This window comes from Procambarus clarkii, chromosome 18 (genome assembly GCF_040958095.1).
Source record: "Procambarus clarkii isolate CNS0578487 chromosome 18, FALCON_Pclarkii_2.0, whole genome shotgun sequence".
Taxonomy (NCBI): Eukaryota; Metazoa; Arthropoda; class Malacostraca; order Decapoda; family Cambaridae; genus Procambarus; species Procambarus clarkii.
Genome location: NC_091167.1, coordinates 12633079 through 12651080, shown reverse-complemented (window position 1 = coordinate 12651080; position 18002 = coordinate 12633079). Strand labels below are relative to the sequence as shown.

Sequence of the window (18002 nt, the reverse complement as noted above, 5' to 3'; positions counted from 1 at the left end):
CCACCCACTGAGCAGCCTCCCATACAGGTCACTGACTGCAGGACATCCACAGCCCTGGGAATGAACGCATCATGGATGCAGAAGGTCACTCTCCCAGAACACGCCCAAGGAGCAGTGACACGGATGATATCCACGAGCCATAGGTGCCGATAAGTAGCATGCGGCCTATTACCTATTATCAAGTTGTATTTCAGTGCCTTTCTCACACTGAGGTGCAGGTGCACCAGCTAGGCCCTGGGTGCCATGCCAGGTTGGAAGGCTGCTGTAGCCTGGTGTTTGTGGGGCTCCGTCAGACCCCCATCCGGCAATACAAGGTTAAGCTCAAACAATGTTACTCTATTACATTGTTATTTTACTCAAGGTAGCACTTTTACCAATGTAAGTCCCCATTGTCAGACTTACTCCCTGGAAGTTACACATTATTAAATTTACCCTTGTTACACTTACCAAGTTTTATATACAAGGTTAATCTCACAATGTTAAACTTCAAGTCATATAATTCAACAATTTTAATTTGAACTTTTATCAAAATAGTGTGTTTGAATCACCAAGATGAAAATTAAGTTTAACAGAAGTATTCCAGCTATTACATTGAGGATAATATGACAAATATATTTTGTGTGTCTATTGCTTGAACATCAGTTAGTTTAGTTCATTTATTATGCACCCCATACCCATCCTGTGGGCAGTAGTGGAAGGGTTACAGGGGCACATAATGGGCTCAGGGACTGAACCCCATAATTCATTTAGCTAAGCAAGTAACAATCTAGATGAACTTATTAAAAAATTCAATGCACCTCATCACATCAACAATGGGCTCCAGATCGACCACAAGTACAGTGTTGAGCCCATTGTTGATGTGACGATATGCATTGAATTTTGTAACTAGCTCATCAAGTACTCGACCAACCATCACAAACCCATTTTTTGTATTATTGAACAATTCAATCATAAAAGGACTACATTCAATTTTTTTTTTTAATTTTGTTAAAAATTTTGATGTTATAATGCAAAATCTAACATAAAAATGTTAGATTTTGTTAAAAAATCAGACCAGGAAAGATTTCCTAGTAAGAACCACAATTGATCCTATTTCCATATCTATTAACAAAAGATAATATGCAAATTACAAGTATTTTATACTACAGCACCTACAAAAGCTTCCCAACAAGGGAAAGTTATCTTTTATTTATAGAGTCAGTATAGTAGGTGACTTTTGTTGACCTCGCTGCTTCCTCAAGTGTTGTACTTGTCTGGGTCACCTGGATGCTGGTAGAGATTCAGCAGATGAAACGAGCGGGAAATAACTTTACACATGCATCTTGAATTTCTCCTTCGTGGTTTTAAGTCTACATATATTTAAATATATATATCTGTATGCTACATATATTTAAAGTCACATCACACAGTGAGAGAAAAACAGGTCACCTAAAATTTGTCTGTACTTATTATTTTAATTACTGGAATCAATGCATGTAATTTCTGTACAATACAGTGGTGTATATTAGCTCTTAACTACCATTAAGGTCACCTAAAAATTTGTCTGTACTTATTATTGTAATTAATTACTGGAGTCAATGCATGTAATTTCTGTACAATACAGTGGTGTATATTAGTTCTTAACTACCATGCTGCGCAGAGCACCTTGAGGTGCTCTGAGAGTTGTGCTTTTTTTTTTTTTAATTAGGCTAAATTTTAATGTTTTTTAATGTTTTCATCACTCTTTGTGTTTTGAAATGAAAATGGTTGAGTTGGGAAACATTTTGACAAACTGTACCTGAACATTTATAAAAACAAAAATGTCCTTAACAATTACACTATGAAGTTTTTGCCGAAACCAGGTGCACAGTGCAGTAGTTAATCCATAAAATTACAGTATGCTTATTGACTACTCTTATTTACTAAAAACTGTGAAAAAAATCACATTACATTTCTAACATCAATGAGCACAAATGTTCAAGAAAAACACTAATTCAACTAAATAATGTTTCTGTGATGAGTCATGGTTTTCTAGTTCACATTTAATGAGGAGGAATAAGCTTGTACTTGTCTGTTGGTCCCTCCTCAAGAAGTGTTCGAATGAGTTGCTTTGCTGAAAATTTGCGCGATAGGACCAAATATCTCTGTTCTTCATAACCATGACTTACACTCTTCAGCTTAAAGCGACGTGCAATTCTGAAAATTAAAACACAGTCAAGGGTTTTTACAATTTTTGGAACAGTATGTACAGTAATTGCTTCATTCTTTCTATAGACCAATATATTTAACTACTGACCTACCTATTTAGCTACCTATATATGAATCAACAGGAACAACAACTTATTTGCAGGAATGAAACTCTTTTTCTTAACTGGAGAGTAACTTAACTCGGGAGTACGTGTGCATCCCGAGCCCAGCCTCAGGCCAGGCTCGACTTGTACTTTTTATAGTACTCGTACTTTTACTCAACTTGTACTCTGTATTGTACACGTACTTGTACTCTTTATAGAACTCGTATTTGTACCCGACTCGTACTCTTATAGTACTTGTACTCTTTATAGTACTCGTACTCTTATAGTACTTGTACTCTTTATAGTACTCGTACTTGTACTCTTTATAGTACTCGAACTTGTACTCTTTATAGTACTCATACTTATACTCTTTATAGTACTCGACTTGTACTCTTTATAGTACTCAACATGTACTCTTTATAGTACTCGACTTGTACTCTTTATAGTACTCGACTTGTACTCTTTATAGTACTCGACTTGTACTCTTTATAGTACTCGACTTGTACTCTTTATAGTACTCAACTTGTACTCTTTATAGTACTCATACTTGAGCTAGACTCGACTTCTTATAGACATGTACATACCTATGTAAATATTTAGCTGCTTACTTAATTTATCTGTCAATCTACCTACATATTTAAATAATGATCCACCTAGTAATAATTTTTTACATATACTGTAGTGTGTACAAGTAAGTAATTATCAAAAGAAGGCACCAAACCGGGAAGGCTATGTAGCACCATCAAATGCGCAAAATAATCAGAGGGCGCTAAATATCACCAAGGATGCCAATACGAGAACAAAAACGCATAAGGCGAACGATATCAAAAGTATCCGAGTCACCAAGAATTCTATTGAGGGACAGGTGACTGCGAGGAGCGGTCGGAGAGCAAGACACACGCTCGTCCTGGAAGTCAGGACATTCAAGAAGGACATGCACGACCGTAAGAGGGACAATGTAACTAGGACAATAAGGAGCAGGGCGGCGCTCCATCAAGTGGCCATGGGTAAAGGGAGTATGGCCAATACGCAACCTCGCCAGAGCTGTTTCCCACCGCCGGTTACAGTGGAAGGAGGACGGCCACGAGGAAACACAACATTTAAGAGTACGTAGTTTGTTACCAGTAACAGACAACCAAGAAGCCCGCCAACGGGTAAGGATGGAGGAATGGATAACCGGGTAAAAGTCGGAATATGGAATACCTTTACGAGAGATGGGACAAGAGCGGGCAGCTTCCTTGGCGGCAGCATCCGCACGCTCATTTAAAGACACGCCAATATGGCTGGGAACCCAACAAAACTCAACAGACTTAAATTTACTGTGAACAAGAAACAGCCAATGCTGGATCTCGACAACTACTGGATGAACCGGATTAAAGGACCCGAGAGCCATGAGGGCACTACGAGAGTCAACAACAACTACAAAGGAAGACTTACCTAGTCTTCGGAGGTAAGTGACACATATAAGTGCGATCAGGAAAAACAACAGAGTAGCCAACACCGTCCGCAGACTTAGATCCATCGGTGAAGACAGAAACGGAGTGGGAGTGAGAAGAAAAGTGCTCAAGGAAAAGGCGTTTTAGAACCGTAGGAGGGGTAAAAGCTTTAGTGATACGGGTCAAGGATGTACAAAACCGCGGAAGAGGGACTCTCCACGGGGGCAAAGAAGGAACAACACGAGGAGAAACATTAGAAATACGAACGGAAAGAGAGTCCTGTAGGCGAGACAACCGGACAGAAAGAGGGAGGTGGTGAAGAGGAACAGGAACCGCAGGAGGGGTAAAAGTTAAAGCACGACAGAGGCGAGAGGAAGGATGTTGTAAGGACCGCGCAAGATAGCGAAGACAGTAGCGATCACGGCGGTCTTGGAGAGACAGAAGCCAGTGTCAACATACAAGCTAAGGATGGGAGTCGAACGAAAGGCACCAGAACTGAGGCGCAACCCAGTATGGTGCAAAGCATCAAGACGGCGAAGAGTAGAAGGAGAAGCAGACGAGTAACCAGGGCAACCATAATCGAGCTTAGACAGGACAAGAGAGGAATGTAAAGCAAGGAGAGTGCGCCTATCTGCCCCCCCAAGAAGTATGGGACAAGACCCGAAGGAGGGTAAGGGCCTTAGAGCACTCAACACGGAGGTAAGAGATATGGGGAGACCAAGACAAACGAGTGTCAAGGAATAACCCCAAAAGCTTTGCGGAATCTTTGTACTCGAGGGGATGACCATAAAGTGACAAAGAGGGACGAAGAACGACCCGTTTCCACGTAAAAGTCATGGCACAAGTCTTAGAAGTAGAGAACTTGAAGCCATGATCGGTGGCCCAAGATGACACGGCATCAATCGCAAGTTGAAGCAAACCATCACCCTGACAGCAAAGGGTAAGATCATCGACATAGCGGAGAAGACACCTGAAGGAAGAGAGGAAAGAAGACCATTGAGGGCAACCAGAAAAAGAGTAGTGCTCAGAACACTACCCTGGGGCACACCTTCGTATTGCTGAAAAGAGGCAGAGAGAGCGGTACCAAGGCGCACCCGAAAGGAACAACGAGAGAGGAAGCTGCGGAGAAAGAGAGGGAGATGACCACGAAGGCCAAAAGAATGAAGTTGAGATAGAATATGATACCACCAAGTAGTGTCGTAAGCCTTTTCCAGGTCAAAAAGGACGGCAACAACGGAGGTCTTCGCAGCAAAAGCAGTACGAATATAGACCTCCAAGTTCACCAAGACATCTGTCGTGCTGCGGCACATGCGGAAACTAAACTGAGAAGGGGAGAGGAGGTGATGGTGTTCCAGGAACCACATCAGACGAACGTTAACCATACGTTCAAAGAGTTTGCAGACACAACGTGTGAGGGCAATAGGGCGAAAGTCCTTAGGGGAAGTACCCAGAGACCCCGGTTTGCAAACAGGGAGGACAACGGCATCGAGCCAGTCCTCAGGGATTGACGACGACTCCCAGATCCAATTATACAGACTCAGTAAATACGGAGACGTGCACGGAGGGAGATGGTGAAGCATCTCATAATGAATACCATCGGGGCCCGCCGCCGTAGAACCGCAGAGGGCCAGGGCAGAACGAAGTTCAGAGAGAAGGGATCATTATAGGGAAGCTGAAGACGAGTGCAGAAATCTAAAGGACGAGACTCAAGGACAGGTTTACGAAGAAGGAAAGATTGGGGAAGATGAAGACCAGAGCTAACAGAAGAAAAGTGGGAACCCAGTATGGAAGCGACCTGCAATGGGTCCACCACAAGAGTATCATGGAGGTGAAGGACCGGTGAAACATCGGGAACGAACTTACCCGCTATCTTGCGGATACGCTTCCAGATCTGGGGCAGAGGAGTTTCGGACGTAATTGTTGAGACATAAGATGCCCAACATTCACGTTTAGCCGTACGGATGGGGGCCCTACGGGCCACCGCACTCGCTTTCCGAAAGAAAAGAAAAGAATCGGTCGTCTGCGTACGGCGGTGCCTCTTCCAGGCTGCACGCTTACAGCAGACAGCCCGAGCACAGTCCGCATTCCACCAGGGAACGCACTTCCGTGGACCCCGAGAGGAAGAGCGAGGAATAGAGCGGAGGGCAGCATTGAAGACAGTGTCATGAAAAAGGAGGAGAGCGCGAGAGAGAGGCAGAAGGGAGAGGTCAGAGAGAGCAGCACTGAGGGTAAATAGGGTCCAGTCCGCCTTAGGAAACTGCCACCTAGGGAAAGAGAGGGAAGGGCGAAAAGAGAAAAAGGAAACAAGAATGGGGAAATGATCACTTCCATGGAGGTCATCAAGAACCTGCCACGTGAAATCTAAGTAAAGAGAAGAAGAGCAGAGAGATAGATCAAGACAAGAAAGGGTGCGAGTCCGAGAGTCCAAATGAGTGGGCTCACCAGAATTCAGAAGAGACAGGGAAGAAGAGAGAAGAAACGCTCAAGAAGGCGACCCCGGGTATTCGTCAGAACGTCACCCCAAAGAGAATGACGACAATTGAAGTCACCCAGCAGGAGCACAGGCTCCGGCAAGGAGTCTAGGTGGTATTTCAAATCAGGAAGAGAAAGCGGGACACTCGGGGGGAGATAAATGGAACAAACTGTGTACCATTTCCCCACAAAGACACGAGCAGCAGAACAATGGAGAGGCGAAGGAAAAAGTAAAGGAACAAAGGGAACATCAGCACGAATCAAGAGAGCAGAAGAATTAGAAGCCCCAGCAACGGCTGGGGGGGGGGAGAAAGGAATAGCCACGAAAACGACCAGGACGAGCACCAAGCATCGGCTCCTGGAGACAGACACAAAGGGGCGAAAACCGCGAAATCAGAAGTTGGAGTTCGAGGAAATTGGCGTAATAACCTCAAACATTCCATTGAAGAAGAGACATCGACGAGAAGAGAAAGGACAAAAACAGAGAACAAGGAAGAAACAAAGGCGAAAGAGCAACAGAGCACGTTAATTAAAGAATATCAGGGTCGGGATCAGGGTCAGCAAAGTCAGGGTTAGGGGGCATGGGTAAACTGAGCAAAGATGGAGGGAAGGAGGCGGGAGAACAGACCAGAGGTGGGCGGGTGGGGTCCGGAGGAGGAAGAGGAGGAGACAACGGAGGGAAGCAGTCAAGGACAGCAGCAGGAAGAGAGGGGGGTAGAAAGAGGGAAGCGCACCTCAGCAAGGGCAGCAACCGAGAGGGAAGCGGGGGCTAAAGAAACCTCCATAGCAGGAACAGGGGGCGCAACCACCGAAATGGAAGGGAAAGGAGCGAGAGGTGCAGAAGTAGGGGCCGAGGAAGAAAGCGAAACCTTCTTACCCGCCGGGGAGGAGGAAGGAGAGGAGCCAGGCTTACGCTTCTGACTTAAAGAGACAGGTGTCCCAGCAACCACGTACTGGGCAACGGATTCTAGCGTCTCAACAGAAGCTGAATGAGAGCACACATGACGGCCGTTTGGAGAGCAATGGACATCAGCCCACACCGAACAGGCGGCGGGGAGAGTCAAGAGACGGAGGGGAAGGATGGAAGGAGGAACGGAGGGAGACGAGGAAGAAGACACAGGAGACAAGACAGACCGGGTAGAAAGAAGGGGAACCCCAGACAGAGGACCAGGAGGTGGATCCTTCGGGAGAGAACCCAAAGGAACAGAGGAGGGGGCAGTGGGCATATCAGGGTCCAAGGCCCGGAAACGGTTGTGAGTCTGAGGAAGGTGGGAAGGACGAGGAGAGGAAGAGCGCAACACGCGAGCATAAGAGAGATTAGCACAAGGTGGGAGCCGGCGAACCTGGCGTCTCGCCTCAGGAAAAGATAAACGCTCCCGGTGCTTCAAGTTGAGGACGGCTGCCTCAAGCTTGTAATGGACACACACACGGGAGACGGTAGGATGGGCCTCACCGCAGTTGAGGCAACGAGCCTGGGGAGAAGTGCACTCCGACTTAGAGTGACCTTCGCCACCACACAAAGGACAGAGAGACAGAGTCCCGGAGCAGCGGGAGGGCACCATGCCCAAACCTCCAGCACTTGTTACAGAGCCGAGGAGAAGGAATGTACTCCTGGACAGAGCACCTGGCACCAGCAAGAATGACAGAGGTTGGAAGGGTCCTACCATCAAAGGTAATCTTCACAACCTGGAGGGGTTGACGGCGACTACCACGAGGGGGACGAGTAAACGTGTCCACCTGGAGAATAGAATGGCCCTGGGCAGCAAGGACATGTCGAATATCATCGTGGGCAGTCGCGCAGGTCCCGAACACTGGTCGCAACATGGGGCGGGAGCAGAATAGTTCCAACACTGGCATTCAACTGAGCGTTCTTCGAGACCCGAACAGGGTCTCGCCAAGGCAGGATAAGGCAGCCAAGCGGGAAGCAGCATCCTGAGAAGGAGCAGCAACGACACGTGTACCGATACGAGTGGGGTTGAAAGTAATGGAGGCATCCACGGAATCAATGAGATGTCGATGGAGGGAGAAATCGTCAGGAGGCGCAGAATCAAGAGGGAGGAGATCAAAATATTTGGCCCACGAAGCAGGACCAAACAAGGCTTGATAGGTAGCAGAACTGGAAGGAATCGAGCGAGGGCGGCCGTGACGAGGACGGCGGTGAGAACCCCCAGAGAGAGAGGGTTAAAAGGCGCAGTAGTTACAACTAGAGATGGAGCCGCGCCAGGGGACGAGGTAGTCACCACTGGGGGCTTGGGGCTAGACCCAACCACAGAGGAGGGAGGGGAGCCAGGGGAAGGAGTCAGAGAGGCCAAAGGAGGAGCAAGGTCGGGGCCCAATGCAGCGGAGGCTACAGAGCCCGATCTTCCAAGACAGGCCGACTCGGGGGCTTGGTCGCCCACCCCACGAGCCTGAGAGGGTACAACAAAAGCATTCAACGACATAGGTACGAAGAGTGATAAATTCATCCACGAATGTGCCCCCATACCCACCATGGAGCCACAATTAGAGGCAGGACACCCAACAGGAAGCTATCGCCGATCATGCCGGGGCCCCCTAGGGGTGCGTCGTGAGTATACGCCCCACAAACGCCACCTTAAGAACCGTCAGTCCGTCGAGATCGGGTTCAGCGACGAAAGGGGGATTGACAATAAAAGGTTCCCCTCGCTCGAGACGTTGGGTACTACAGTTCTATGGGTGCAAGAGTATGCCTCCTCAAGCACCCGGGCATCAAAATACAAGAAGTCCAAAGAAACAATCCAAAACAAGCAAAAGGTCGGCAGGAAACGACAAACAGATAGGAGAAGAGGGGGGAGAAAAACGAAACATAATGAAAAGGAAAAGCGACCTGGCACAATTAGAGAAGACAGCAGCAGGAGTGCAAGGCCAGAAAAGGACAGAGGACTGCTCCACGGAGCATCACACTCCGGCAGCCGTCCACGAAGCCCCCCTCACGACGCCAACGGGCCGGATGGGGAGGGGGTTAGTGTGTACAAGTATTCACATGATAGAAATGAAAGGAAATTGCAGTATTCTGAGAGCTGTCATGATTTAGCACATTTCCAAGGACTACCTACTGTGCTCCTTGAAAGTGTGTTAAATGACCAGTGTTCAGATTATTTCTGATATATTTCTCCTACATAGATACGTACACACAACCAAATCACAAGTTATTGTGATTATCTTGCACACAGTAGTCTATATTTTCCAGCTGTATCTACAAATCCATTGATGCCTATAGTGCATTTGTTAAGTGCAGTTCGCAGGGTGAGAAATCTGGGCACATTTCTGTACACCTGATGCCTGTGTTCACCTAGTAGTAAATAGAGTAATTGGTACCTGGGAGTTAGGCAACTGTTACTGGATGTATTCTGAATAACATCAGTTGTTAGCCTGGAGAGACCTTGATAAGCTTAATTGGTTCTTTGTCCCAGACAAAACTTTCTGACAAACAAATTGTATCTTTTGAAGACATAAGTGTATCTCTGTATCATAAACAAATTGTATCTTTTGAAGACATAAACAATTCAGCTACAACAATTAGTTCTTTCAACAATTAGGCAGCACTGATGGCTGCCATTACAAGACCTGGAGGCCCCCAGCCAACAGCTGGTGCCAAAGTCAATCTGAAGTTTATGGACAATAACCAATAAACCAACAGAGGAGGTTATCTTGAGATTATCTTGAGATGATTTCTGGGCTTAGCATCCCCGCCGGGCCCGGTCCTTGACCAGGCCTTCTTTTTGTTACACCCGAAGGAAGCAGTCTGTAGCAGCTGTCTCCCAGGTGCCTATTTACTGCTAGGTAACAGGGTATCAGGGTGAAAGAAACACTGCCCATTTTTTTCTGCCTCCACCGGGCATCGAACCCAGAACCTCAGGACTAAGAAATCTGAAGTGCGGTCCACTCAGCTATCAGGTCCCTTCAGGGAGAGCAGGAGGGAGACAGGGAACTACAGACCTCTACCAGAAAGAGGCATTTAGTTAAATTCAACACTGGTGTCTGGGAGGAGCCCCTTGGTGACTCCCTGTACCTAACTAACCACAGTGAAACAGAAGAGCTATTGGAAACCTAGAAAAGGGCAAATATAGCTCCAATATTCAAGAATGAAGACAGATGTGAAGCACTAAACTATAGATCAGTGTCATTAACAGGAATTCCATGCAAGATGCTAGAAAAAGCCAGCAGAAAATGAACTGTAGAACATTTTGGGAGAGTACACATTATAGCATAGATGCAGCAGTATTTATAAAATCATGTTTATCACCTGCATTATTGATTCAGCATCCCAATGAATTTTTAATATGTTGGATTAGGTAAATAACTACAATGTCAGGAATACATCTCTATGAGGAATATGCTACAATGACCCCTTAATATGCTGATTTTGGCAATGCTCACATTTACAAGAATGCACCCCAGCATTTAACATGGTGTGTATTAAAAAAAATGAAAAATTACTTATGTATTTCTGCTCGTTGTTCTTTTGAAAAATCTGGTGAAAATGCAAGCTCTTCAATTCCAGATCCTTGGCAGAAGTCACGTATAATGCCTAAGATTCGGTTTCGAAACCGGGGAGTTACACCAACTTCTTGTTTGTGACCAAGTCCTTCACGACCAAACACTTCATGTGGCCTGAAATAAAAGTAAACTTCATTACAATGAGATTTATTTGGGTCGAATTACATAAGAAGTAATAAAATAAACCAGCTAACATTGCACTGATTGAAAGGAAGGAGTAACTACAGAACTTTCTAGGAACAAGATTCTTCAACTATTTAACAGAATACACAACTATAGCAACTATTTTTTTATTTTTCACCTTTTCTCTCGCTGCATATTTTTAGTTTCCTGGGTAAAGCTCCTTGTGGCTCCATGAAGCTATCATATACTGATAGGTACCATTTAGTGAGTCGCATCAACTGCGGAGTTCTACAGGCCTACTGGAGACCAGCGATTGAACCTGACCCCTCACGGTGGTGTAGGAAGTGGTAACACTTAAATATTTATGTCATCACCAGAGAAGGCAACCAGAAAGTGAGTAAAAACAAACCACTGCTGGCTTCAATAGGGACTGCAGCCTTGAGAACCACCAAAAGAACTCCCCAAAATTATGCAAACAAACAATTGAAATCTTGAAATCTATTGAAACTAGCACACACTCATTCACCCTGCCTCCCCCACTTGTTTAAGGGGGAAGGAAGGCAGCAGCTCACGGTCAGCCAGCATCTCAACTCTTAGTTCTATGATGATGTAGTGGGTGTTAAGTTGCCTCTCTTCCACTCTGGCTCCAGTGTTCTGCTGATTTAGCTAAGTGGTGGTATTTCTTGTACCTGTAGTGTAATGTGAGCCAGGATTTAAAAAGGCTTGGAGCTGCATGTGTGTTATCTGGGTTATCTTTCCTGTGTGCTCCCTAAGGTTTTTGTCCCCTCAGGAAGCCTTTGCATTGCTAGGGTTATCTACCCTGGAGTGTTTGGGAGTCGCTCACTTAGAGGTCCTCCTTGCTTGTAGTGGCCCTCACCCGAGGTGAGCCAGGAGTCTTTGGACTTTCCTGTTCTTACTTATCAAGTGCAACAATTGCCTGGCGAGGTGCACTGGCCACTCACGTGATGCACTACAGCAAGCTGAGGTGGGCCTTCACAGCCGGATGCACCAGGCTGTGTTGGCTTGTTCACTTAGTGTATATCAAAAGTAAATAACCAGCAAAACGTCACAGTGCCTGAGTATCCTGTTGGGTACCTCCCTACTTCAGACTCTGTTAATCTCCCGCAGGTTCGGTGTTCCCATGGATCTCACGTACCTACTCTCCCTTCGTGCAAGTTTGAGGATTCAATGTCGTCTGTGCCATGTGATAATGTTTAGTCCCTCTGTCTATGACATGCTGCCTATTGGTTCGGAGAAACCTTTGACCCTGAGTCCTGTGGAAGTTTGCACTCCACACATGATTCTTTCTTGTGGCCCTCCTAATCAGGTTCAGGCTTACCAGCAGTGACTGCCATTCATTTTGGTTTTCTAGGTTGCAGTGGTCTGAGTTGTGTACCCAGTTAAATACCCCAGAACTGCCCCCAGTGGTAGTTAGGGACCCGAATTGAACGTACTTGGTAACTTCTACCTTGGCTCTTGCTATATCTTCTCTTCCTTTCCCCTATGGGTGTGGTTCACCCTGCTTCTTTTCTTTTTCCCAAGAAACCGAGTTGCAAGCACTTCCCTCGGCCATTCTGAATCCGTCGAATCAGCGTTGTGCTCGCTCTGTTTGGTTGGTATTGACTACTTGCGGGTCACGTCGGCCCTTTCATAGTTTGCCCCTTTTGTCAAGACATTGGGAAAAAAGGGGGGGGGGTGCCTCAGTTGATTTGCTGACTCTTGGTCCCCCGGTGTGTGGGCTTTTCAGGTAGTTTCCCATGTCTCACAGTTTAGTTGGTCAGTCCCTCCCCATTCTGGAGGTTCACGTCCTACCTATTGGGCTTCTTTTCCTTGCACCCATCTAGTCATCTCAGTTTGAGTGGCTTCTGGCGAGGTCGAATCGGCTATGTTGCTTCGGTGATTTTCATACCTTCTCCTGGTCCCGTTATGGGACTTTCCAATCCTCCGTTCTTCCTCTTCCTTTCGTGGCTGCCCTGTTCTTTCCTTGCCCCTCATTCAGAATGTCCATTCTGTCCTGGGCGTCTTGTCCTTGAGGTGGTTGCATGGAAGGTGTCCCCATACCTCCAGGGCATGACTTTTCCCTAGAATTCGGAGATTGGCTTGGTTTGTCTAAGAGTGGCATGTTTCCCACTTTCAGGTTCTCCTGTTTAGGCTCTATCTGCCTCCATGCACATTCTAATGCTTGGCTGAGGTCATTGTAACTCTTCTTTGTTCATTGGGAGTTTGGGTTTTGGCCTACCTCAACAACTGGCTGGTGTGGGCTCCCTGCTGGTCCACCTGTCTGCTAGCAAGGAATACCTGGTTTTGTCCTGGCTCACCAGATTTGCTTTCTCTGGAAGCTGGAACCAGTCCCAGTTGATTCCGTCCCAGATTTGGTCTTGGCTGCGCCTGGTGATGGACTCTTGGTCAGTTTTGCTTTCCCTTGCCCCAGCAGCCATGTCCTGCTACTATGCTGCAGGCTGATGTTGAGTCAGCCCCAGGTGTCTCGAAAGTTGCTTGTACTGTTGTACATGAGCCTATGCCTTGCCTTCTTGGTTTCCCATATGAGCAAGATGTGGTGCTGCAGCTGATGTGGTGCTCCTGGGGCAGCCTTTTTTTATTTTTTACGCCACTGCAGTTGTTGGGCACAGGCCCTGTTGGCCTTTTTTTGTCGGTTGCTGGATTGCTAGCTTCCTGAAAAGAAAGCTTTTCAGGGTTCAGTTCTGTGACACCCTGCTCTGCCCTATGGGATTTGCAGCCATGCGGCATGCGCTGTGGAGGGTTCCGATTCCTCTGGGCTCCAGGTCCATTCAGACTGTTCCACTGTGGTTCAATGTCTTAACCGAGAAGGTATGTTTCAGTCCCAGCCTCTTTGGAGCTGGATGCTTCATATAGCTCTTCTGCTGAGCTTCTCTTATTGTGTCAGCCAGAAAATGATAGGATGGATTATGAGAACGTTCAAATCCAGGGATCCCATCACAATGGTTGTACTGTACTATTCAAATCACTTGTACTGTCCCATTTTGAGTACCTCTCAGTACTATCTTCCCCCTTTAGAGCAGAAGAGATTGTTGAAATAGAGGGGGATACAGAGAACATACACGGCATACATAGACACGATAAAGCACCTAAATTATTGGGACCATCTCAAAGCTTCTCCAAATGTACTCACTAGAAAGGAGACAAGAGAGGTATCAAATAATATACACATGGAAAATACTGGAGGGCCAGGTCCCAAATCTACACAGTAAAAAATAACAACATACTGGAGTGAACGATATGGAGGAAAATGCAGAATAGAGCCAGTGAAAAGTAGGAGTGGCATAGGCACAATCAGAGGACACTGATAAACATCAGAGGTCCACGGTTGTTCAACATCCTCCCAGCGAATATAAGAAATATTGCTGGAACAACCATGGACATCTTCAAGAGAAAACTAGATAATTTTCTTCAAGAAGTGTCAGACCAACTGGGCTGTGGCAGATAAGTGGGCCTGCGGGCCGCTCCAAGCAACAGCCTGTTGGACCAAGCTCTCACAAGTCAAGCCTGGCCTCGGGCCAGGCGTTCTGGGAGTAGAAGAGCTCCCAGAACCCCATCAAGCAGGGTTTTTGGAGTTTGGCTCTCTTCACCATTTGTGTTTAGGGGTTGTCCAACATCCTCGTAGATGGTCTTTCCCGGTTCCTTCCCATCTCCAGAGGTGTGGACTGTCGATGCCCACTATTTCCTGTAGTTTTGCGACACCTGGATGTGATTTTGATGTCTTCCCTTTATATGCGGCTCCATTCCTCAATTGAGTCCTTACGGTGGAGATGCCTAACGGCTGGGCTGGTCGTGGCGGGAATGCCTGTACCTCTTCTCCCCAGTCCGGCTGTTGCTCCAGGTCCTGGCCAGGTTGGACTCCTCCTGCCAGGGAAGGGTGATCCATCCAGCTCCTTGATGGCCGGTTCAGCCTTAGTTTCAGGCACTGCTTGCTTGGTGTCCGAACCAGAGTGATTTTCCGTGGCTCTGCATCTTTCGCAGGGTCGGCCTCATAACATACTTCACTAGTTTGCCCTCTTCATACTTCATGTCTGATATATTTTTATGCATATTTATCCCCATCTCTATGGCAAGCAGGTGATTTTTTTGAAGGTGTCCCAGCATTCTTCTCAGCAATTGTATGAGGTTTTGTGGTGCTCCTTTAGCCACCTTCTTTCTCTTCATCACTGTTCTTTAGGTAGTACTCTCCTTTCTACTTGGCTTTTCTTGATCGACATCTCATGGTGAATACTGCCTCCACTCCATTTCTCAATCTGTCTCGCACATTGTTTCATCTCCAGCATGCTCATGTGCTGTCTGAACCTGCTGGGTTCTGAACTGTGTTTGTATGTTACATCTATGATTCTCCATATGCAACATTAGAACTGTGTTCTTATGTTGCATCTATGAGAACCAAAACCAATCCTTGTTTTTGGTTCTCTGGCTTTAGGGTGTTGGGGAGAGCTTCATGCTCTCCTCCAGACATGGGAGTTTTGTTCTTTGGCCCAAGTGGGAGGTTTATTCATTTGCTGATGGTTCTTTCTTTCTTTCCTGGAGATAAATGAGTCGGTTGGCTTCCAGAAAGGGTCCCTTGGTTATTGATGCTTGGTTGGTTTGGCCGGAGGTGCATCATCTGCTGTGTTCAGTGGCGGCTCTCCGCTTCTACCTTCGTACCATTTGTTCTGCCTCGGTGGATGCCTTGTGGATCAATCCTATTACCTTGGCCCCCTTGTTCCAAGGCTCGTGTTTCTCAGGTTGTCTATAGTGTTCTTACGTTTACCCAGTCTGCCGTCTACCCTCACACCCATGGTGCTTAAAAGTATCTTAGAATACCACTTAGAATGTGGTATAAACCTTAGAATGCTTAGCACATAGAAGTGCTTAGAATACCTCTGTCAGTGGTATTCACAAACATGTCGTGGGCTGTTTTTAGGTGCGGGGGTTTTGGAGGTCAAACAGGGTTCAGGCAGCCCTGTATCATGTTCCTAGGATCCAGCACCCTTGTTTGGCCCTGGGTCATGTCTCTTGCCCAAGTGTACCGTCTTTGCCATGACTCTGCAGTGCTTCCTCCTCCCTGGTAGATGCCCATTTGTTTTCCTTCTCCATGAGTAATTTGCTTCAAGGAATCACAAGGGGGATTACCTCAGAAAACCAGGTGTAAAAGTAAAGCCAGGTGTGAAGGTAATGAAATGCTTTGAGCGAGCCTTGGTGACTTGCTGATCCTTCTCCCCTCTCTTCCAATTCATTGGGTAGGGGGAAGTGTGGAGACATCAGCTGATTGTGAGTTGTCTCGCCCCTTTCCCAAAATGTGTGTGGAAGGTGGGTCAAACATGTTTGCATTAACTTCAAGATATTTCACTCATTTCTTTACATAGTTGAGAGGAGTTCTAACGGAGGCTCTTAAGGCTGCAGTCTCTGTTTAAGTCACCAGTGGTTTATTTTGACTCCCCCAACTTCCTGGTTGCATTCCCCATTGGTGGCATAAATAATGTCACTGCTCGCTGCACCTCAGTGAAGGGGCTAAGTTCAGACACTGATCCCTGGAATGTCTGTAGAACTCCACGGCTGATGCGACCTAGTAGATGGTACCCTATCAGTATATAGTAGCTTCAGGAAGCACCAAGTCACACCCAGTAATTGACATTTTATTACATTCAATGCTGATTTTATTTATCTTACACTTTTAATCCTTGTGCTTTTCTCTATCACCATATCTCCTTCAACTTTCCAATTTATATATACTAGTATTCTTGATGAGGCAAAGCAAAATTTTTCCCATACCATATTCTTATTTTTTGGTTAAAGGAGTGATATCTTGTTTTTTGTACAAAGCAGCCAAACTAATATGATGAATTATTAATTGGAATTTCAAAAACTCATTCAATAGTACTGTACTAGTGGAGATTCTATTAAATGTGACACCCTAAACACAGAGGACCTTTAAAGGCCACCATCGCCTGGGAACCTCATCCACCCGAAGACTAACTCAGCCGACAACAGGCGAGGTCTCCACCTAACCAGATCATCTCTGAAAAGAGGCATAACCTCAAGAAAAACACAACGGATCAATAGGATGGCAAGAATTTTTTTTATTGAAACTACCTGTGCTATAACATATTGGAAAAGAGGAGAGGTGAAAAGAGGGAGGCAGCCAAAGGAGTAAGAGACCAAGTGGAATCTAAAGAATGGGCCAGCACAGCCTGTTGACAAGAGAGGCAGGCCGAATAAAATGCTGCCGTTGTCTCCTGAAGGAGAGGACCAGAACCGCATGCTCCATGGCCTGCACCCCTAGAATGGACCCACACAACTTCACATTCTTACGAAGACACTCGCAACACCCTTTCACGAGGACCAAGATAGGCAAAGACAGCCACCAGGTGTGAACATGCCCTGTAGTCTTCTGCAATAAGGGCCTCTGATAAAGCAGCTGCTAATGAAGCTGCCACTTGCTCAAATCCCCAAGAAGTGCTGGGGCAAATAGGCGGGAATGGACCAGGGGCAAAGGATGCCCCGCTCAGAAACACCTGAAAGACAGAGCTCACCTCCTGCCAATCAAGCATGCAAAGATAAATGAGGTTAAACAAAAAGGAATAAATGAGGTTACTCTATTTGATGTATTTCAACCAAGATTTTCAAGTGAGGTCCCTTAAATGTGGATACATTGTGTGGACATATTATGGACATACTTGTTGCTGCAGTGTTGTTACCTGTCATAGTTGTAGCTCTGGTGGGAAACGTAGTGGAAGCTGTGACTTTAGTCTATGGACGTTTTCATTCTGCAAGTTCCCATACCATGCATTCCCTCTGTTCCACCTTTGTACCCCACTTTCTTCTGGGTCTAAAAAAACCAGCGTTGAATGTAATGAAACGCCATTTTCTGGGTGAGACCAGGAGGCTCCCGGGAGCTTATTAAGCTGATATGCTAATGTCAGATTTTGGCATCAGTCACGTGTATGGAGTTCTGTGGGCCTACCGAGGACCACGAGCCAGAACCGGGCCCCCTCAGAGAGGCAAGGGGAGCAATGGCCTATAGAAACCCCCGTGTGGTTGGAAGCATTCTATGTCTGCCATCGACTGGGTCAGGCACCCAGAAAGGAAGGCATCCCAAAACAAACCCCTATTCTGGTGAAATTATTGCTACCACAAGCCAAACAAGTGGGTAGAACTCCCCTAAAAGAAACAAGCA

The 18002-nt window shown here is 46.3% G+C and overlaps 1 protein-coding gene across 1 annotated transcript in view; it reads right to left on the bottom strand.

Moving 5' to 3' along the window:
- The window catches only part of LOC123754672 (nascent polypeptide-associated complex subunit alpha, muscle-specific form-like), a 123548-nt gene that overhangs the window by 80504 nt on the left and 25042 nt on the right, over positions 1-18002 (bottom strand). Inside the window, exons 4-5 of the mRNA XM_069326594.1 lie at positions 10637-10810; positions 2047-2175 (exon numbers count right to left, since the gene is read on the bottom strand). Coding sequence (XP_069182695.1) covers positions 2047-2175; positions 10637-10810 — 303 coding nt within the window. The remainder of the gene's footprint in view (positions 1-2046; positions 2176-10636; positions 10811-18002) is intronic.